We start from the raw sequence: 22,959 nt of genomic DNA, 5'->3' as shown, positions 1-22,959 counted from the left end.
AAATACTTTTTTTTCTCATCAATCTACACAATACACCATAATGGACAAGCAAAACAGGTTTAGAATTCTTTTGCTAATGTATTAAAGACAAAAAACAGATACCTTAATTACATAAGTATTCAGACCCTTTGCAATGAGACTTGAAATTGAGCTCAAGTGCATCCTGCCAAAAGTGCTTCAACAAACTACTGAGTAAAGTGTCTGAATACTTATGTAAATGTCTTATTTCCAGTTTTTGTTTTTATACTTTTGCAAAAATTTCTGAAAACCTGAAACCTGAATACTTTCCAAATGCACTGTATTTCGTGTGTACAGTAATTGTACAGTATATAGGTATAATGCGCTGTCATGTGTATGCAGAATAGGGTGAGATAAGATGTGATGTATACTTAAGAGTCTCAATGAAAGTCTTAGACTGAAAAGTCCCATTTTATGTTTATTAAACATAAACGAGAGTTAAATACAACATATATGAAAACCGCACATACACACGCATCTCTGTGTGTCTGGCAGAAATCTCAACTTGGATGTCGGCCCACCACCTCAAGCTCAACAAGATGTTGCTGCTCTTCCTGCCGTAGAAAGCCTGCCCGCTCCAAGACCTCTCCATCACGATTGACATCTCCACTGTTGCCCCCTCCCAGAGTGCAAAGAACCTTGGCGTGACCCTGGACAACACCCTGTCATTTTCGGCAAAAATCAAAGCAGTGACTCACTCCAGCCGTAGAGTACGACCCTTCCTCATACAGGAAGCGGCGCAGGTCCTAATCCAGGCGCTTGTCATCTCCATTCTAGACCAGGGTTTTCCAACTCCCCCCCCGCCCCCCCCCCCAGGTGCACGTTTTGGTTTTTGACCTAGCACTACAAAACTTGATTCAAATAAACCAACTCATCATCAGCTTTGTAGTGCTAGGGCAAAAACCAAAACGTGCACCCAGGGGGGTCCCCAGGACCGAGTTTGGGAAACCCTGGTCTAGTCTACAGCAACTCTGTTGGCTCGGTTCCCTGCTCGTGCCATCAAACCCCTGCAACTTATTCAAAATGCCGCAGCCCGCCTGGTGTTCAACCTTCCTAAATTCTTCCATGTCACCCCGCTCCTCGGCACACTCCACTGGCTTCCAGTCAAAACTTGCATCCACTACAAGACCATGGTGCTTGCCTACAGAGCAGCAAGGGGAACTGCCCTTTCCTACCTTCAGGCTATGCTCAAACCCAACACCCCAACCCGAGCACTCTATTCTGCCTCCTCTGGTCTCTTGGCTGTCCCACCCCTACGAGGGATCAGCTCCTTCTCAGCCCAGTCAAAGCTCTTCTCTGTGCTAGTACCCCAATGGTGGAACCAGCTTCCCCCTGAAGCTAAGACAGAAGAGTCCCTGCCCGAACGTTGCTGATAAGTACTTTTTAATGAGGGAAAATGTACTTGCTATGACTGTGTTATGTGGTTGTCTCACCCAGCTTTCTTAAGATGAATGCAAAAATTGTAAGTCGCTCTATATAAGCGCATCTGCTAAAATGACCCAAAATCTCAAATGTAATGTCTCAACCAAAAATCTGCATGAATTTGACAAACTGCATTATTTTTCTAATTGAAAAGTGTCTTGGGAAAAAAATCAATTAGTTGAATGGAAGTAATGAAATAGGCATTTGTGAACATCATATAGCCTACACAGTACAAACACGATATGTAACAGACTTTTTACGCTTATATATGCCTTATATCACACAATGGCCGTGTCCGAATCCATAGTAGCGTAATAAATAGTATCCCGAAAAATACAATTCTATAGTATATGAAATGTTGAAAATAGTACACCGAATGCATCATCTATTGTGTGATTATGTAGACTCCCGCCATTTGTTCATTTTGGAACAGAGCATTAATTTATCTGATGATCAGGTGTTGTCAAACACGTGAGTGGGAAAAGGTGAGTGAATTCTACTAGATCCAATGCCGAAATTAGTATGCAGTTTGGGTATTATGGCTAGTATGGGTATTCGGACAAGGCCACTGTCTCAATGCAATATTCTACACAGGAATATTCAACACTGAAATCTGTTACTCTTGTTATTCCAAATGAAAATGTATCTCTGTCTTTAATGCAAGGTTTGATCTAAATGTCAGAAGCTATCAAGTGAAATGGTTACTTTTCTATATTATAGAGTGAAATGTTTTTTCTGCTTATGTATCCTGAGGTAGCTCCTCTGAGAACCTCTTCCCACAACCTTTCTCCTGTGTGAAACTTCAAGTGCATCATCAGCTGGTTCTGGTGGGAGAACATCTTCCCACACTAGGGGCAGCTGAATTGTTTCTTCCCTGTGTGGATCCTCTGGTGCCTCTTCAGGCTGGACGAGTGGGAGAAGCGCATGTGACACTGGGTACAGCTGTAAGGTTTCTCCCCTGTGTGGACCCTCTGGTGGATCTTCAGGTTCCAAGCCAGGGAGAAGCGCATGTGACACTGGGTACAGCTGAAGGGTTTCACCCCTATGTGGACCCTCTGATGAATCTCCACCTTCTGAGGGCAGTTGAAGCCTTTGTTACAGAACATGCAGAAGAACCGTTTCTCCTTATTACCGCCTGATGTTGCTCCCCCTCCCTGAGCCTGGGCTCTAGCCCTGTCGTTTGAGTTCAATACCTGATCGAAAAGGGCACGGTTGTGTGAATCGGAAGGTGCCATAGACGTGGACACTGGGTCGCGATCCTTGAGCGTGTGTAAAGGGGAGTGGGTTGCGATATTTGGATTTGGCTCTAAGCTTTCCCTGTAGTCTAAGAAGTCACTCTTGTTTTCCTGAGAGTGTCCTTCTCCTAAGTGAGTCTCGTCTGCATTCCATGTCAGAGGAATGTCACCCTCCACTTTCACAGTCACTTCATCTATGACCAGACCCTCCCCTTTTTTATCTAGACACATTTCAGAGTAGACACTACTACTGTACCGGTTCCAGTCCCCTCTCATTGAATTAGTCTGTGTATCTAAGCCCACAGGCATGTCACCAGGTATCATCTCTGTGTCTGTAGCGTATGAACAGGACGGATCATTGCCAGTCTGTAACGCATCACCTGAGTCCTGATGGAACAGAACCGTCCTCGGGCTCCCGTAAACTAAATACTCTGAGCGGGGAGCAGGAGGACCGCCCAGTCGCTCCACCACCGTTAAAGTCTCAGTGTCTGTCTCTGACTTGAGGACGGTGTTCAGCGTTCCACTGACCTCCGTGATGCTGCATTGGGCCCTGGGCAATGCTGGGGCGAGGGTGGGGACCTCCGTAGCTACAGCAAGCACTCCAGTCTGGATGTCTCTGCTGTGTGGTGGGTCCTCCTTTCCTTCATACCTTTCCAGCTTGAACCCAGGACCTGCAGCCTCTGCATCTGCAGACTGACACCAGAAGAGAGGAGGTAATTATCGGTACATGAGTAGAATTGGATAACAATGTCATAGGGAAGTCTCACAAGCTCTCCTATGGCAGATAAATCAGGATGTACATGTAAGCAAGTGAATAGCTGAGGGTAGCCTTTGAAATAAACGGGCCACATTTGATTTATTGTAATTTTTTATGTTACACTATTACACTAACCGCTTTCACGATAACATGCTGGGTGGAGGTTCCCCTGCCCTCATCTATAGCTATTGGTTGGTCATCTCTCCACACGTTGTGTCCTACTGGCTTCACAAAGCTCCTGTGGCCTCCAGTGAGATGTCCTTCACCTAAGACAGTGATTGGGGGAAAAGAGGTAGTTCAATTAGGTACTGTCCATGCTTAACCCTGTATTGTACACTATTGACAATATCTACAATTGGCAAGGAGGATCTAAGGTAACACTTATAACATATTGATATACTATTTATTGATGGATTGATTATGTTCCATGCATCAGATTATTTTAATTTAGTATGACAATCGGAAATTCAGTAAATCAAGAATCTGAATAGAATATGGTATTGTGTCTTTGTGCAAGAAGAATTTGTTCTTAATTGACCTGCCCTGTAAAATAAAGGTAAAATAAAAGAATTATTCAAGATGGGAAAGTATTGCATACTATCCAAAAACTGACCAAGAACCAAGGCCCCACAGCCTCGACCTTCTGCAAAATCAAAATGTACCTCTTGCCATTCCTCTGTACCGGTCGAGGATTTTGACACTACTGGGACGACTAGCGAGGACGCGCTCTCGAGTTGTCCTCTCTGCGCGCTCCCGTGCAACCTTCAGTTCTTGTAGCTGTACTTTCCTCCGCAATGCCCTGTTTTCTTTCTGGCTTTGAGTTATTTCCAAACGAAACACTGCATAGTCGTCGTCTACGAGTTTACAGATCTCTGCAACGGCTGCATTCGCTAGCACCTCCATAATGGAGGCTATTTGAGTGTGAAAAACCATACATTTAGCCATTGTTAGCAGCTAGCTAGCATTACTATCTACCAACCAAGTTCTGTCTCCAACGCGAATTAAATACTACCTGGGTGTAAGTATGTGAGGCTATGCAGTTAAATTAGTCATATTCTGAGTTCCAGGGTGTTAATAAACGTCTAAATAACAACAATAAAAACACTAAGGTACGAAATTGTTGTTGGTCAATGTTCACTTCCGTTTACACTGAAGAGAACGGATCTAATTGGTCGGGGTCATGGCTCAAAATGGCGTCTTTAAATGAATAACGTATACGCGCTGTTCTTTGAATTACGTTACTGCTTATTACATGACACATCAAATCTCATATTCATGGTCAGTATCTTTCAAGCTGAGAGCAGACTTGTTTAGAAAGAACAGTGTGTTAACAAGAATAGAGTAGAAAATAATATTATTACTTTATTCCAACTACATCACCTCAGTAAGGTAAATATTGATACCCAACATCAGCGGTATTTACAGAGCCACTGAACAAGCTGATTGGCACGTGTGTTTTTCTGTTGCTCATTAAAAAAAAAGAGATTTCAGTCTTAGAGGTGTGTTTCCTCACCGATTCCGCATTTGGTTAATGATTAGCCCCCATGAAACACTGTAGACGCAGGATCCTAATTCACGTCCTCAAAATCCCCATAATGAATCTAACTAAGATAACTAAAATCTTTCATTCATTTTGACGTTTTTGCCGAGGGGGTTTTAGTTGCACAATTTTACATTAAGGAGCTGATGGGCAGGTCTGTCTCACCGTCTATGCTATTGGATAGAGCACAGCCACTGCAGATGTTCACCCCGTGTTAGTGAGCAAATGGACATTGTCAAATCAAAACCCAACCTTCATTTACCCGTTGTGATGCACGGATGTTCCAAACTCCGTTTTAGAAGAGACTGACTTTATGACCAAAAGCATCCTATTTACACTTTGTAGTCCATTTTCACACTAGAATAACGGTTTCTGACCCGTTTTCAAAGGGATTCATTGCTTTTTAAAGGCTGTCGCTCTTTAACTCTTACCCTATGAGGCCTGGAGCCTGGTTTTCTGTTCTACCTGATAATTAATTGCACACACTTGGTGTCCCAGGTCTAAATTTGTCCCTGATTTAGAGGGTAACAATGACAAAGTACATTGGAACTGGCTTCGAGGTCCAGACTTGAGTTTGTGGACCCTATATTATGTTCTGTATATGTAGTCACCTCCATAACTATTATCACCCTTGATGAAGATGAGCAAAAAAGACTACAATTAATAATTCAAATATTGAGCTACAGTGCCTTCAGAAAGTATTTACACTCCTTGACTTTTTACACATTATGATGTGTTACAAAGTGGGATTCAAATGGATTTAATTATCATTATTTGTCAACGATCTCACAAAATACTCGGCCAAAGTGGAATAAAAATGTGATTTTTTTTTATTTTTATAAATGGAAGATATATTATTGTTTATCTTGATGAAATAAGTATTCAACCCCCTGAGTCAATACATTGTAGAGTCTTTCTGGGTAAGTCTCTAAGAACTGTGCACACATGGATTGTACAATATTTGCTCATTATTGTTTTTTAAATTCTTCAAGCTCTGTCAAGTTGGTTGTTGATCATTGCTATATAACCATTGTCAAGTATTTTCAAGCTGATTTAAGTCAAAACTGGAACTTGGCCACTCAGGAACATTTAATGACGTCTTGGTAAGCAACTCCAGTGTATTTAGGCAATTGTCCCGCAGAAAGGTGAATTGGAACAGTTGCCAATTCCTTATAGAAGAACAGTTGCTAATTCCTTATATAATTGTGTTTTATGCTTATTACACATTTATAAAACAGACTAGACAGGAACTATAACGGTCTTCGGCTAAAATATTGTTAGCGGTACCCCAAACTCAACATTCATTTCCCAGAATCAAAGTTCATTGATACTCTTGTTTTAGTAGTGTCTGCTCTGGACGCAATTAGTATAGTTGAGACATTAAAAAGGGTGTCGTTTTGAAAAGTTAACTTCTCCTCCTCCTCCTCCTTCTCCTCTATTACAGTATAATAAATGTCTCAATGTGTTTTGGTGTACATATGACCGATTCTGGTCGACCAAACAAATTCAAATGGAGAGTTGAACTCGCTTGTCAGAGAGAAAGATGTGATCTCTCAACTTTGTTAACGTGAAAGGCAGGGAAGAGGTTTGGTGTGCGTGTAAACCAAAGAGGAACAGGCGAAACGAGAGATTTCACTTGCTAAAATATGTCCAAAATAAGGCCAATGTGTTTCTATGGGCTTATTTTGGGGTTTGTCGACTGCATTGCGGCCTTTGGGACAACGACTCCCATTATTAGGACGGAGACGTGCATCTCGTCATTATATACAAATCTCTGGTGTAGGCTAAATGGGAAGGTGCACACAGCACAGAGGAGCGAAGGCGACGAGACCAAACATACAACATGAGAACAAGCGTACATAAATGCTCATAAAAACTTCGAATTAAGTCTATCGCAGCTTCTACCCACAAACCATAAGACTGCTAAACAAGACTGTTAAATAGCGAATCGAATGGCTAACGTTACCCGCTGCTGCTACTGTTTATTATTTAGGCTGTTGCCTAGTCAATTTAACCCTGCCTATTTGTACATAGGCACATCGACTAGGTACTCCCTGTATATAGCTATGTTATATTTAATCATTATTGTTATTCACTGTGTAATATACCTTGTGTCACTATTCCAATGTTTCATTAAAAAAATATAATCTTTAACTCTACATTGTTGAACAAGGACCCTAAGTAAGCATATCACCCCTCCTTCTTCACCAGCAGCACCTCCTCTTCCTCCTGGAAGAGTGATACAGATTGCACAGACATACACTCCCTCAGGCATGTACAGTCGTGGTCAAAAGTTGAGAATGACACAAATATACATTTTCACAAAGTCTGCTGCCTTAGTTTGTATGATGGCAATTTGCATATACGCCAGAATGTTATGAAGAGTGATCAGATGAATTGCAAAGTCCCTCTTTGCCATGCAAATTAACTGAATCCCCCAAAAACATTTCCACTGCATTTCAGCCCTGCCACAAAAGGACCAGCTGACATCATGTCAGTGATTCTCTCGTTAACACAGGTGTGAGTGTTGACGAGGACAAGGCTGGAGATCACTCTGTCATGCTGATTGAGTTTGAATAACAGACTGGAAGCTTCAAACGGAGGGTGGTGCTTGGAATCATTGTTCTTCCTCTGTCAACCATCAAGGAAACACGTGCTGTCATCATTGCTTTGCACAAAAAGTGCTTCACAGGCAAGGATATTGCTGCCAATAAGATTGCACCTAAATCAACCATTTATCGGATCATCAAGAACTTCAAGGAGAGCGGTTCAATTGTTGTGAAGAAGGTTTCAGGGTGCCCAAGAAAGTCCAGCAAGCGCCAGGACCGTCTCCTAAAGTTGATTGAGCTGCGGGATCGGGGCACCACCAGTACAGAGCTTGCTCAGGAATGGCAGCAGGCAGGTGTGAGTGCATCTGCACGCACAGTGAGGAGAAGACTTTTGGAGGATGGCCTAGTGTCAAAGAAGGGCAGCAAAGAAGCCACTTATCTAAGGGAAAAACATCTGGGACTGACTGATATTCTGCAAAAGGTACAGTGATTGGACTGCTGAGGACTGGGATAAAGTCATTTTTTCTGATGAATCCCCTTTCTGATTGTTTGGGGAATCCGGAAAAAAACTTGTCCGGAGAAGACAAGGTGAGCGCTACCATCAGTCCTGTGTCATGCCAACAGTAAAGCATCCTGAGACCATTCATGTGTGGGGTTGCTTCTCAGCCAAGGGAGTGGGCTCACTCACAATTTTGCCTTAGAACACAGCCATGAATAAAGAATGGTACCAACCATCCAGGAAAAGTTTGGCGACGAACAATGCCTTTTCCAGCATGAAGGACTAAGTGGCTCGGGGAAAAACATCAATATTTTGGGTCCATGGCCAATTAACTCCCCAGACCTTAATCCCATTAAGGCGGGTGGACAAACAAAAACCCACAAATTCTGACAAACTCCAAGCATTGATCATGCAAGAATGGGCTGCCATCAGTCAAGATGTGGCCCAGAAGTTAATTGACAGCATGCCAGGGCGGATTGCAGATGTCTTGAAAAAGAAGGGTCAACCCTGCAAATATTGACTCTTTGCATCAACTTCATGTAATTGTCAATAAAAGCCGTTGACACGTATAAAATGCTTGTAATTATACTTCACTATTCCATAGTAACATCTGACAAAAATATCTAAAGACACCGAAGCAGCAAACTTTGTGGAAATTAATATTTGGTCATTCGCAAAACTTTTGGCCACGACTGTACACATGCATAACACAGATAAAACACATTTTAAACATGGAGTGTTTACCATTTGTGTGGATATGTGTAAGTATATTTAGTAGTCCAAGGATGGGCAATTGGCAGACCCAATTTTGTAGGCCTGCCGTTAACCCCCCCCAGGCGGGTCTCAACATAATGTTGAGAGTTATTATAGTAGAATACACAAAGGTTAAAGTTCACATTTTGGTTGGATCAACTGTTTTCCTCAATTAGTCAGCTATTTTTTTTTTAGATTGTTAAATTAGTCTAGCTATCTAAACTTGTAGTAATCATTGTCAAATTACCAACAGGGTTCACATTTATTTTTGTTAGTCATTCACTCAGATATATTCAAAACTGCAAATAGTTCTCTCTACCCTATGGCAAAATTTGTAGAAAAGCAGCAAACATCCTTTAAAACTGCAACATTGTCTCTACGCCCCATGGCTAAATGGGTATTTCAGAACATAACTTCATATTCTGAGGCCCACTGTATTTTACTGATCTGGCTATGCCATGCCAACGGCAGCCTAGGCTGTAGGCTAGTTCATTTACAGCAGACAAGATATGCTTATAATTGTTGTGCCATTCTTTTATTATATATAACTTTATAGTGAGAAGAATAAGTGAACATAGCTGAATAAAATAGAAAGGATATTTTTATCTAATGATTGCCGAGCGAGTGCACCATGGAGCGGCTATTCTGTGTTGAATGTAAAAAGTGATCATTTGAAACCTGTCCTATACACTTCATTTATTTGCTGCTTTAGTTGTGATGAACTTTAGAATGACTTACAAATAAAAACATTGGCTGCATGATGTGACTATTGTCTGATGATTTGAAAGTCGCAAAAAATGCATGGGCTCTGTTTCTTGCCTAGACTGTGTACACTGTTCATTAGTCTCTTATTCTGTGCATTCAAATTGCCATCGATAAAATGCAACTGTGTTCGTAGTTTATGCCTGCCCATACCACAACCACACCGCCACCATGAGGTGACGCCATACATGCTGTCTGCCATCTGCCCAGTACAGTTGAAACCGGGATTCATCCGTGAAGAGCACATTTCTCCAGCATGCCAGTAGCCATCTAAGGTGAGCATTTGCCCACTGGAGTCGGTTATGACGCCAAACTGCGGTCAGGTCAAGACCCTGGTGAGGACGACGAACACTCATATGAGTTTCCCTGAGACGGTTTCTGTCAGTTCTTCAGAAATTATTCGGTTGTGCAAACCCAGTTGCATCAGCTGTCCAGGTGGCTGGTCTTAGACGATCCCGCAGGTGAAGAAGCCGGATGTGGTGGTCCTGGGCTGGCGTGGTTACACGTGGTCTGCGGTTGTGAGGCCAGTTGAATGTACTGCCAAATTATTTAAAACAAGTTTAGAGGTTTTATATTTAAATTTATTTATTTAACTAGGCAAGTCAGTTAAGAACAAATTATTATTTACAATGACAGCCTAAACCGCCAAACCTGGAATAATTGTGCGCTGCCCTATGGGACTCCCAATCACGGCCAGTTGTGATACAGCCTGGATTCGAACCAGGGCGTCTGTAGTGACACCAAGCACTGAGATGCAGTGCCTTAGACGACTGCTCCACTCAGGAGCCCATGGTAGAGAAACAAACATTAATTTCTCTTGCAACAGCTCTGGTGGACATTCCTGCAGTCAGCATGCCAATTGCACGCTCCCTCAAAACTTGAGACATCTGTGGCATTGTGTTGTGTGACAAAACTGCACATTTTAGTGGCCTTTTATTGTCCCCAGCATAAGGTGCACCTGTGTAATGATCATGCTGTTTAATCAGCTTCTTGATATGCCACACCTGTCAGGTGGATGGATTATCTTGGCAAAGGATAAAAGCTCACTAACAGGGGTGTAAACAAATTTGTGCGCAGAATGAGAGAAATAAGCTTTTTGTGCATATGGAACATTTCTGGGATCTTTTATTTCAGCTCATGAAACCTGGGACCAACACTTTACATGTTGCATTTACGATTTATTTGATTTCATTCTTCATTCATGTAATCACAATGCCATTTGAAATGACAGATGCACTCACCAACAGTAGGGACATCTTATTGATAAAATATGGATTTGGGCTAATACACCATCTGATGACGTAGAAACTCAATGAGGGCTGATTTAGACTTAGGAAATGTACGCCTTTCCTATGCACTTCTGAAGCCTCAATCAAACCGACAGCTCAGTACATCAATGCTGCGTAACCATTTTCAATATGTAATCCAACATGTTTATATATTTTTTTATTTAACAGACTCGTTAGAATATATCGAGAGAACGGGTTCAAATTATTAGTGATAAATGAAAGAAAGCCATCTAAATGTATACATATTCGCCTCCATTTCAGCACCAATTAGTAGATTTAAAAAATACTCTGATCTTGTAGATTATTTTCAGGGTAAGGAAAGTATTTATGAATCACAAAAAAATGGTTTGGAGAGCCTTGACACACAAAATATGAATGAATCAAAAATACAGTGGTTGGATTCATCCTGAAAGTTGCCATATTCAAGTTAAATCGATTAAGATATTGGAAGGTGAGAAAATTGTACAATCGGGGTTCAACAATATTCCTATAAATACGTTATCCCTCACTAATCATGGAATTGTAGCCTAATGTCTGGTCCAGTAATCATGAACTGTGCACCAGGCTCCAGGTATAAACTGCTACGTGTGGTCTGAGTTACATAATGATTCAAATAGGCTACATGTCCCAAATTATTGCACAACGTTAGCCTAATATGATCCACTAATGCTAGCGACTCTCTGGAACAACTTACAAGGATGTGACAGAGGAAAGAAAAGTTAACGGAATGGCAATGGAACAATATGAAATGTAGGCTACAAATTGAAAGAAACTAACACTAAATTGACAGTTATAAATGAATGTGGGTATTGCTGACAGAGGCTCCCAATAATAGATCATATTTAACATGCTATAAACTGTAAAAATAAAAAAAGATAAACTGAGAAAAGGCTGGGCATATAATTAAAACATTCTATAGAGCATAAATCAACTTGGTAGGTTCGGCGCTACAGAAGCTTATAGCTTGGGTCTAAAAAATGTCACCCCCCCCCCCCCAAACTATGAGGACATAGGCCTTCAATTAACATTTTGAATAACGACACAGGTATTTTGAGGTAGGCTACGTTTTCATGAACCCTAGGCACTCGTGAAAAATAATTGATTGGAGAGCCTTACCACACGAAAGAAAACAGTGCTTTAATTGCCTTAAGGGTATGTGGGACGGTAGCGTCCCACCTCGTCAACAGCCAGTGAAACTGCAGGGCGCCAAATTCAAAACAACAGAAATCCCATAATTTAAATTCCTCAAACATACAAGTACTTTACACCATTTTAAAGCTACACTTGTAAATACAGCCAAAGTGTCCGATTTCAAAAAGGTTTTACGACGAAAGCACACCAAACGATTGTTAGGTATGAGCCAAGTCACAGAAAAAGACAGCCATTTTTCCAGCCAAAGAGAGCAGTAACAAAAAGCAGAAATAGAGATAAAATGAATCACTAACCTTTGATGATCTTCATCAGATGACACTCCTAGGACTTCATGTTACACAATACATGTATGTTTTATTCGGTAAAGTTCATATTTATATCCAAAAATCTGAGTTTAGGCGGGACGCTACTGTCTCACTTGGCAAAAAGCCTGAGAAAATGCAGAGCGCCAAATTAAAATGAATAACTATGAAAATTACTATAAAATCAAACTTTCATTAAATCACACATGAAAGATACCAAATTAAAGCTACACTGGTTGTGAATCCAGCCAACATGTCAGAATTCAAATAGGCTTTTCGGCGAAAGCATACGATGCTATTATCTGAGGATAGCACCATTGTAAACAAAGAGAGATAAGCATATTCAACCCTGCAGATGCAACACAAAACGCAGAAATAAAAATATAATTCATGCCTTACCTTTGACGAGCTTCTGTTGGCACTCCAATATGTCCCATAAACATCACAAATGGTCCTTTTGTTCGATTAATTCCGTCGATATATATCCAAAATGTCCATTTATTTGGCGCGTTTCATCCAGAAAAACACAGGTTCCAACTTGCTCAAACGTGACGACAAAATATCTCAAAGGTTACCTGTAAACTTTGCCAAAACATTTCAAACTACTTTTGTAATACAACTTTAGGTACTTTTTAACGTTAATAATCGGTCAAATTAGAGACGGGATGATCTGTGTTCAATACAGGATTAAAACCAACTATAACTAGCCTTCTGGTCTCGCGCCTCTAACAAACAGGACACGTGGAGTGACTCTCTTTCAAGATGGCTGTACTTCTTCATTACACAAAGGAATAACCTCAACCAATTTCTCAAGACTGTTGACATCCAGTGGAAGCGGTAGGAACTGCAAGCATGTCCCTTAGAAATCTGGTTTCCCAATGAAAACTCATTGAAAAGAGTGTGACCTCAAAAAAAAAAAAAATCTGAATGGTTTGTCCTCGGGGTTTCGCCTGCTAAAAAAATCATTTTTATATTGTAAATAAGCTTTGGCAATATGTACATTGTGACGTCATGCCAATAAAGCAAATTGAATTGAATTGGAGAGAGAGAGAGAGCGAGAGAGAGGTTTGGAGGATGGATGAGATGTTTCGGATAATAAACTCAGCAAAAAAAGAAACATCCTCTCACTGTCAACTGCGTTTATTTCAGCAAACTTAACGTGTAAATATTTGTATAAACATAACAAGATTCAACAACTGAGAAATAAACTGAACAAGTTCCACAGACATGTGACTAATGGAAATGGAATAATGTATTCCTGAACAAAGGGGGGGGGGTCAAAATCAAAAGTAACAGTCAGTATCTGGTGTGGCCACCAGCTGCATTAAGTACTGCAGTGCATCTCCTCCTCATGGACTGCACCAGATTTGCCAGTTCTTGCTGTGAGATGTTACTCCACTCTTCCCCCAAGGCACCTGCAAGTTCCCGGACATTTCTGGGGGGAATGGCCCTAGCCCTCACCCTCTGATCCAACAAGTCCCAGATGTGCTCAATGGGATTGAGATCTGGGCTCTTCGCTGGCCATGGCAGAGCACTGACATTGCTGTCTTGCAGGAAATCACGCACAGAACGAGCAGTATGGCTGGTGGCATTGTCATGCTGGAGGGTCATGTCAGGATAAGCCTGCAGGAAGGGTACCACGAGGGAGGAGGATGTCTTCCTTGTCACGCACAGCGTTGAGATTGCCTGCAATGACAACAAGCTCAGTCCGATGATGCTGTGACACACCGCCCCAGACCATGACGGACCCTCCACTTCCAAATCGATCCCGCTCCAGAGTACAAGCCTCTGTGTAACGCTCATTCCTTTGACAATAAACACAAATCCGACCTGGTGAGACAAAACCGTGACTCGTCAGTGAAGAGCACTTTTTGCCAGTTCTGTCTGGTCCAACGACGGTGGGTTTGTGCCCATAGGCAAAGTTGTTGCCGGTAATGTCTGGTGAGGACCTGCCTTACAACAGGCCTACAAGCCCTCAGTCCAGCCTCTCTCAGCCTATTGCAGACAGTCTGAGCACTGATGGAGGGATTGTGCATTCCTGGTGTAACTCGGGTAGTTGTTGTTGCCATCCTGTACCTGTCCTGCAGGTGTGATGTTCGGATGTACGGATCCTGTGCAGGTGTTGTTACATGTGGTCTGCCACTGCGAGGACGATCAGCTGTCCATCCTGTCTCCCTGTAGCACTGTCTTAGGCGTCTCACAGTACGGACATTGCAATTTATTGCCCTGGCCACATCTGCAGTCGTCATGCCTCCTTGCACGTTCACGCAGATGAGCAGGGACCCTGGGCATCTTTCTTTTGGTGTTTTTCAGTCAGTAGAAAGGCCTCTTTAGTGTCCTAAGTTTCCGTAACTGTGACCTTAATTGCCTACCGTCTGTAAGCTGTTAGTGTCTTGACGACCGTTCCATAGGTGCATGTTCATTAATTGTTTATGGTTCATTGAACAAGCATGGGAAACAGTGTTTAAACCCTTTACAATGAAGATCTGTGAAGTTATTTGGATTTTTACAAATTATCTTTGAAAGACAGGGTCCTGAAAAAGGGCAATTTATTTTTTTTGCAGAGTTTTTCAGTGAGTCTATTTAAATACAAAAATGTGGAACTTGAAATTGAATGGCATGGTCAATACACATGCATTTTCAGAAATCAACACTTTATCATTTTATCTAGAGCGCTGAGTATCAGGCTATTAGCGAATTGATGCTGTTAGCAAGTTTGGCAGGCTTCTAACGCCCATCAGCGCTATTAATTTACAGAGCGCAGTTTTGGAGTAGCCTAGTTACCGTGAGTCACGTGGAATTAAACGGAGGTCATGACTCGTTACTGCTAGTCTGGGGGTAATACTGGGCCCTCTCGCCAGTGTGGACCTTCAGGTGCATCTTCAGTTGGTGCTGGTGTGAGAACCTCTTCTCACACTGGGGGCAGCTGTAGGGTTTCTCCCCTGTGTGGACCCTCTGGTGCCTCTTCAGGTTGCAAGTCTGGGCAAAGCGCATGTGACACTGGCTACAGCTGTAGGGTTTCTCCCCTGTGTGGACCCTCTGGTGGATCTTCAGGTTCCAAGCCTGGGAGAAGCCCATGTGACACTGGGTACAGCTGAAGGGTTTCACCCCTATGTGGACCCTCTGGTGGATCTCCACCTTCTGGGGACAGTTGAAGCCTTTGTTACAGAACATGCAGAAGAACCGTTTCTCTTTACTACCGCCGGATGTTGCTCCCACTTCCCAAGCCTGGATTCGAGCCTTGTCGTTTGAGTTCAATACCTGATCGAAAAGGATGCGGCCGTGTGAATCGGAAGGTGCCATCGACGTGGACACTGGTTCGCGATCCCTGAGCGCGTGTAAAGGGGAGTGGGTTGCGATATTTGGATTTGGCTCTAAGCTTTCCCTGTAGTCTAAGAAGTCACTAGTGTTGCCCTGCGACTGTCCTCTTAAGTGAGTCTCGTCTTCATTCCATATCAGAGGAGCATCGCCCTCCTCTTTCACAGTCACCTCATCTACGATCAGACCCTCCCCTTTCTTATCTAGGAACCCTTCAGAGTATACACTACTACTGTACTGGTTCCAGTCCCCTCTTATTGGATTAGTCTGTGTATCTAAGCCCACAGGCACGTCACCAGGTATCATCTCTGTAGTGTATGAACAGGTCGGATCATTGCCAGTCTGTAACGCATCACCTGAGTCCCGATGGGACAGAACTGTCCTCTGGCTAGGGTTACCGTAAAATAAATACTCTGAGCGAGGAGCAGGACAGTCCAGTCTCCCCAGCCTCGTTAAAGTCTCTGTCTCAGACTTGAGGATGGCGTTCGGCGTTCTACTGATGTCCCTGGGCTGCGCTGGGGTGGTGTTGGGGTCCTTCGTGACTACATGGGGCGCTCCAGTCTGGATGTCGCTGCTGTGTCGTGGATCCTCCTCTCCTTCAGACCTCTCCTGCTTTACCCCAGGACCTGCAGCCTCTGTATCTGCAGACTAACACAAGAGGAAAGAGGTTATTATCGGTACACGAGCTGAATTAGATTAAAATGTCATAGGTAAGTCTCACAAGCTCTCCTATGGGCGGGGCCATGCAGAGACCCCCCAAAATGCCTCAGTAGCGAAAATAAATAACGAGCATAGGCCTATTTATTTCTGCAACAACTCACTCACTCATCATCACAAATTGTAAGCAAGCTAGTTACAGTGACTTCTGAAGACATGATTGGCATTGGGCATTGGGAAAAGAGGTTGGGCTATAGGCTGATCATTGGTGTTGATGATTGATGTAAATCTGCTAGTTAGCTAGCTCAATTTATTTTACTGATTGTGATTTACCTCTGTATTTCTGCCTGTCTCCGCTGCTTGTATCAGCCAACCAGACCAAACATGGACGATGATGTAGGCTAAATCATGTGTTATCAAGTGTTACATTTTTTATTATTCTGCTGTGGCAGCACTGTTGCTATTCAGTAGCAATCTCCGTACAGGGCAGACTGGGAAATAGGCACAACCGGGCGTGCGCAAGCTCCGTACAGGGCAGATCAACAGGAGCGACCAACAGGCGCAACCAACAGGGTGGGGAGTGGCAAGCTTGACAACAACTTGCGATCAGTGCGTACTGAGCAACAATGACAAAAAAGTATAAAAAAATTTTTTTTTTAGGAAATTATACCACCACCCAAAAGGACACTTTGGAGACTGGAAGGGCAAAGGGGCATGTGCTCTGCACAAGTGGAGCCCAATCTGTGCACATGCCTGCTTATGGCAGATATATAAGGATGTACATGTAAGCAAGTGAATAGCTGGGGGTAGCCTTTCTGAAATAAACGGCCACATTTGATTTACACTTTCAATTCAACACTATTACACTAACCTCTATCACAATAACGTGCTGGGTTGAGGTTCCATTCCCCTCATCAACAGTGATTGGTTGGTCATCTCTCCATGTATTGTGTCCCACTGGCTTCACTAAGCTCCTGTGGCCTCCAGTGAGATGTCCTTCACCTGAGAGAGTGATTGGGGCAAAAGAGGTGGTTCGGTTAGCTACTTTCAATGCTCAACACTACATAGTGGATGTAATCTAACACTTCTCATAAGTTCTTGATATAGGCCTACTATTTATTGATAAATGTATTGTGTTCCATGCAACATATTGTTTTCATTGAGTAAATAATAGGAAAAACAGTCAATCAAGAACCTGGTTAGGTAAGTAATCAGGGGACTGGGGGAATTATTGAATACTTTCCAAAAACCAATTCTGGGTAACACGTCTGAACACATGTGCATAAGGGAACGGGGTGCCCCTCAGCATTGGCCTGTTGCAAAATGTACCTCTTGCCATTCCTCTGTATCGGTTGACAAGCTTGACACTACTGGGACGACTGGCGAGGACGCGCTCCCGTGCTACCTTCAGTTCCTGTAGCTGTAATTTCCTCCGCAATGCCCTGTTTTCTTTCTGGCTTTGAGTTATTTCCAAACGAAACACTGCATAGTCGTCATCGACGAGTTTACAGATCTCTGCCACGGCTGCATTCGCTAGCATCTCCATGATGGAGGCTATTTGAGTGTGGAAAACCATACAGTTAGCCATAGCTAACCTTAGCAGCTAGCTAGCGTCACCTATATACTATCTATCAAGCAAGTCCTGTCTCCAACGCAAATTAAAGACTACACGCGGTAAGTATGTGATGCTGAGCAGTTAAATATATCATATTTTGAATTCCATGATGGTGTTAATAAACGTCTAAATAACAACAAGAAAAACGCTAACTTGGAAATAGTTATTGGTCATGGTTTACTTCCGTTTACACTGAAGAGAAAGGACGTTATTGGTAGGCGTCATAGCTCAAAGGGTGTGGCTAAATGAAAAGGGAATGCGCGCTGTTCTTTGAATTACGGTACTATTTTTTTTACATTACACATCAAATCTCCTATTCATGATCAGTATCTTTCAAACTCAGAACAGACTTGAAAAAAGGGCTAGCTGGAACTCGTCTGAGCGGTCGGTTATGAATGCCCTCACCCGATAGTACTAAAGTTGTATTGATTTAATTTTATGAATGAAGAAATGTAAGAAAGAAATAGAGCCAGGTGCATCACTACTCCCATTGAAGATCTATTACTGTATGTATTGATTTCATTGTATAAATTAAGAAATAATAATAACCAGGTGCATCACTATTCTATTACTGTATGTAGGCTATATGTATTTCTCCCTTACCTTGCTCCCCCATCTTTAGTCCACTCAGCAGGTCAATGCTCTCTGGACCGTCTTCTATTGTCTCCTCTTTGACTAGCAGCAGATCAGGCTTCCCATCCTCCATGTCTACTGACTGTAAGAGATACAGAGTGAGAGGATGTTGGATCAAGAAATCTGATATGAGCCCCCTGCTATGGAGCATCTTCTGATTGGGCAATGAGGAATTGCTATGAGTACTATGCAAACATGTTAGTTGATTTGATTACTTGACACTCTTTAATGGTTTGATTATTCAAGGGCATGCACAGACTTAAGACACATTTAACCAAGACCTGGGTTTATCCACAAAGAATCTCAGAGTAGAAGGGCTGGTCGATGATCAGGTTTCCATCTGTCTGCATAGTCTTATTTATTATTATCTAATAAGCACTCCTGCTCAGAGTTGTTTCTCTAACACCTCTTATTTATGAAGCATGTGACAAATTACTTCCTCCATGACCATGGTCCCCTCAGGGTTCCCCAGACCCTCTTCACACCCCTCCTCCTTCTCCTGGAAGAGAGAGGTGATACAGATTACATAGAACAATACTCCCTCAGGTACGCACACACAGATAAACACACTTTCAACATGTAGTGTTTACCCATCCCCACCTACATTTGAGTATTATACTGTTACAGAGTGACCTAATTGTTATTAAATCCATCATGGTGGACATAAATATGATGTTGTGGGTAAATATGAGTCAGCTATGATAAGTCAAAAGTCATCAGACAAACCTGACTATGTGTACAGTAGGTGTTTGTTAATGTATGGATATGTGTAGGTATATTTAGTAAGTGTATATTGGTTATAAAGAGCTGTTGGGTGTATGCAGAATAGGGTGAGATCAGATGATGTATACTAAAGAGTCTCAATTAAAGTCTTAGAATGAAACGTCCCATTTTGTGTTTTTTGAACATAATCAAGTGTTAAATACACCGTATGAAAACCCCACACGTCTCAACAAAAAATCTGCATCAATTTGTTAAACTGCATTAATAGGCATGAAATCGGAAATATATATTGGCATTTGTGAACATCATATAGCCTACACAGTACAAACACAATATTTAACATACTTTTTAGGTTTATATACCATTTCTAAATGCAACATTCTACCCAGGATTATTCAACACTAAAATCTGTTACTCTGTTATTCCAAATGCATCTGGGTATCTGTATAGCCCTCTGTGACATCTGTTGATGTTAAAAGGGCTTTATGAATACATTTGATTGGTTGATTCTGCTGACAACAATGAAAATTCATATTTTTCTTTAAAGGGGAATTGCTAAATGTATGTAGATCAAAACATTTAATATTTTGTGAAATACTTACTTACAGGCCCTTCCCAACATTGCAGAGAGAATAATATATATTTTATATATGGAATAAATACACAATAAGATATTCCAAACAAAGTGTTTTGATAACTTTCAAATGTAGTATCAGGTCCATGTAGAATAAACAACCCTTCACATAAATCAAAGGACATTTTATTTGTCACATGGCAAATACAACATGTGTAGACTTACCTTTGAAATGCTTACTTTTGAGCCCTTTCCCAACAATGCAGAATAAAAATATAGAACATTTAGAAAAAAAGGAAATGATAACAAAATAAAACAACAACAAAACTATATACAAGGAGTCCCGGTACTGAGTCAATGTGCAGGGATATGAGGTAGTTGAGGTAATATGTACATGTAGGTAGGGGTAAAAGTGACTAGGCTAGATGGATAGATAATAAACAGAGTAGCAGCAGCATATGTGAAGAGTGTGAAAGTGTGTTGGAGTGTCAGTGTAGTAAGTGTCAGAGTCCAGTGAGTGTACATAGAGCTGGTGCAAGAGAGTCAGTGACTCAGTGCAAATAAAAAGGTGTCATTGCAAATAGTCAGGGTATGAAAAGAAAAACAAAGTGCTCGATCCTTGTATATAATCCAATGAACAGAAATAGGACAGCACTCCGGTAAATACACGTAACGCCACGTAGGGGAGGTGATGGGACTAAATTACTTCTCCAAAGAGAGCCATATTGGATAGTCCACTTGGACACTCTTGCCCCAGCAGGCCTTAATGAAGAATGTTATTTTCGCTGTATGTTTTTGTAGTAGTTTATAAATAGGCCAAACATTTAGGTAATGACATCATTACTGAAGAAGGGCTCACGCCCAAAATGTTCGTGCGGCAATGTAGCCATTTGACTAACTGTTCAGCAGGGCTTTCCTCTGACGTCGCTTGGTATAGAGGTCCTGGATGGCAGGGAGCTCGACCCCAGTGATGTACTATGCAGTATGCACTACCCTCTGTAGAGCCTTACGGTTAGATGCCAAGCAGTTGCTTGGGCGGTATGTAAATCAGAGTGGCTCCATGGTGTCTGGGATGATGATATGAGCCATGGCCAGCCTTTTAAAGCATTAGGGTGTGATCTTCATGGTTAAAGTTAGGAATGGATGTGAATAGCAGTTCAACTGTTGTTGTTTTACAAGGTAAGAATATGTACAACTTGTGAACAGTTGTTAAAGCGTTATAAATATGCAATGTAAACAGGATATATACATGAATGAATAAGCATAGCATTACACTATTATAACAACTATACATAGGGCTATAAACATAGCAGTATAACATTAACCTAAATAATAAACACTAAAGAGAGAAACCAAAATAAAGATTACTGGCACTCTCTCAAGCCTGGTGAAGCTGTCATCTGAATTTGTCGGGTTAAAGCTCTGATCTGCCTAGTGCCACAGAGTCGTAAATTACAGTCCACAACAGCAACAGTAAGTGGCTACATTGAGATGCGCCACGTTAGCATGCTTATATGGCACTCTATTTTCCAGTACAAGCAATAACAGTACACTTGTGCATAACCCCCTGTGCAACAAATGCAGTAGCAGGCACTTACACTGAACAAAAACATAAAAGCAACATGTAAAGTGTTGGTTTCATGAGCTGAAATAAGATCCCAGAAATCTTCCATTAGCACAAAAAGCTAATTTCTCTCAAATTTTGTGCACAAATTTGTTTACATCCCTGTTAGTGGGCATTTCTCCTTTGCCAAGATAATCCATCCACCTGACAGGAATGGCATATCAAAAAGCTGATGAAACAGCATGATCATTACAGAGGTGTACCATGTACTGGATAAAATAAAAGAACACTCTAAAATCTGAAGTTTTTTCACTCAACACAATGCTACAGATGTCTCAAGTTTTGAGGGAGCATGCAATTGGAACGCTGACTGCAGGAATGTTCACCAGAGCTGTTGCCAGAGAATTTAATGTTCATTTCTCTACTATAAGCTGCCTCCAACGTCAATTTAGAGAATTTGGCAGTACGTCCAACCGGCCTCACAACCGCAGACCACGTGCAACCACGCCAGCCCAGGACCTCCACATCCAACTTCTTCACCTGCGGGATTGTCTGGGACTTAAAACACGGACAGCTGATGAAACTGTGGGTTTACACAACCAAATCTTTTTTTTATAAACTGTCTCAGGGAAGCTCATCTGTGTGCTCGTGGTCCCGTGTGGCTCAGTTGGTAGAGCATGGCGCGTGCAACGCCAAGGTTGTGGGTTCAATTCCCACGGGGGGACCAGGGTTCAATTCCCACGGGGGCACCAGGATGAATATGTATGAACTTTCCAATTTGTAAGTCGCTCTGGATAAGAGCGTCTGCTAAATGACTTAAATGTAAATGCTCTTCGTCCTCACCAGGGTCTTGACCTGACAGCAGTTCGGCGTCATAACAGACTTCAGTGGGCAAATGCTCACCTTCAATGGTCACTGGCACGCTGGAGAAGTGTGCTCTTCATGGATTAACCCTGGTTTCAACTGTACCGGGCAGATGACAGACCACATGTATGGCGTCGTGTGGGCGAGCGGATTGCTGATGTCAACGTTATGAACAGAGTGCCCCGTGTTGGCAGTGGGGTTATGGTATGGGCAGGCATAAACTACGAACACAATTGCATTTTATCTATGGCAATTTGAATGCACAAAGATACCGTGATGAGATCCTGAGGCCCATTGTCTTGCCATTCATCCGCAGCCATCACCACAAGGATCTGTACCCAATTCCTGGAAGCTGAAAATGTCCCAATTCTTCCATGGCCTGCATACTCACCAGATGTCACCCATTGAGCATGTTTGGGCTGCTGTGGATTGATGTGATCCAGTTCCCGCCAATATCCAGCAACTTCGCACAGCCATTGAAGAGGTGTGGGACAGCATTCCACAGGCCACAAATAACAGCCTAATCAGCTTTATGCGAAGGAGATGTGTCACGCTGCATGAGGCAAATGGTGGTCAAACTGGATACTGACTCATTTCCTGATCCACGCACCTACCTTATTTGTAAGTTATCTGTCATGTGAAATCCATAGATTAGGGCATAATGAATGTATTTAAATTGACTGATATCCTTATGTGAACTGTAACTCAGTAAAATCTTTGAAATTGTTGCATT

The 22,959-nt window shown here is 42.2% G+C and overlaps 2 protein-coding genes across 2 annotated transcripts; both read right to left on the bottom strand.

Annotated features, from left to right (window-relative positions):
- Positions 1-402: 402 nt before the first annotated feature.
- Positions 403-13,306, bottom strand: LOC129840941 (gastrula zinc finger protein XlCGF48.2-like). Its single transcript, XM_055908992.1, has 3 exons — positions 4,095-13,306; positions 3,568-3,698; positions 403-3,368 (listed from the first exon to the last, which is right to left on the bottom strand). The coding sequence occupies exons 1-3, from the start codon at positions 4,375-4,377 to the stop codon at positions 2,289-2,291; spliced, it is 1,494 nt and encodes a 497-aa protein (XP_055764967.1). The 5' UTR covers positions 4,378-13,306; the 3' UTR covers positions 403-2,288.
- A 96-nt stretch (positions 13,307-13,402) lies between these two features.
- LOC129840940 (zinc finger protein 583-like) lies at positions 13,403-18,070 on the bottom strand. The gene is made up of 3 exons (XM_055908991.1): positions 17,583-18,070; positions 17,125-17,255; positions 13,403-16,244 (listed from the first exon to the last, which is right to left on the bottom strand). The coding sequence occupies exons 1-3, from the start codon at positions 17,839-17,841 to the stop codon at positions 15,090-15,092; spliced, it is 1,545 nt and encodes a 514-aa protein (XP_055764966.1). The 5' UTR covers positions 17,842-18,070; the 3' UTR covers positions 13,403-15,089.
- Positions 18,071-22,959: the final 4,889 nt, after the last annotated feature.

Source organism: Salvelinus fontinalis, chromosome 42 (assembly GCF_029448725.1).
Source record: "Salvelinus fontinalis isolate EN_2023a chromosome 42, ASM2944872v1, whole genome shotgun sequence".
NCBI classification, from domain to species: Eukaryota; Metazoa; Chordata; class Actinopteri; order Salmoniformes; family Salmonidae; genus Salvelinus; species Salvelinus fontinalis.
The sequence above is the reverse complement of the archived record's forward strand: the minus strand, read 5'-3'. Positions and strand labels throughout refer to the sequence as shown.

Excerpts from the sequence above, each read along its gene's own strand:
- LOC129840940 (XM_055908991.1), bottom strand. The coding sequence starts at position 17,841 with ATGGCTAACTGTATGGTTTTCCACACTCAAATAGCCTCCATCATGGAG. Across the intron at positions 17,256-17,582 it reads ATACAGAGGAATGGCAAGAG|GTGAAGGACATCTCACTGGA; the intron begins GTACATTTTGCA and ends TCACTCTCTCAG. Across the intron at positions 16,245-17,124 it reads AGCACGTTATTGTGATAGAG|TCTGCAGATACAGAGGCTGC; the intron begins GTTAGTGTAATA and ends CTCTTGTGTTAG.
- LOC129840941 (XM_055908992.1), bottom strand. The coding sequence starts at position 4,377 with ATGGCTAAATGTATGGTTTTTCACACTCAAATAGCCTCCATTATGGAG. Across the intron at positions 3,699-4,094 it reads GTACAGAGGAATGGCAAGAG|GTGAAGGACATCTCACTGGA; the intron begins GTACATTTTGAT and ends TCACTGTCTTAG. Across the intron at positions 3,369-3,567 it reads AGCATGTTATCGTGAAAGCG|TCTGCAGATGCAGAGGCTGC; the intron begins GTTAGTGTAATA and ends TTCTGGTGTCAG.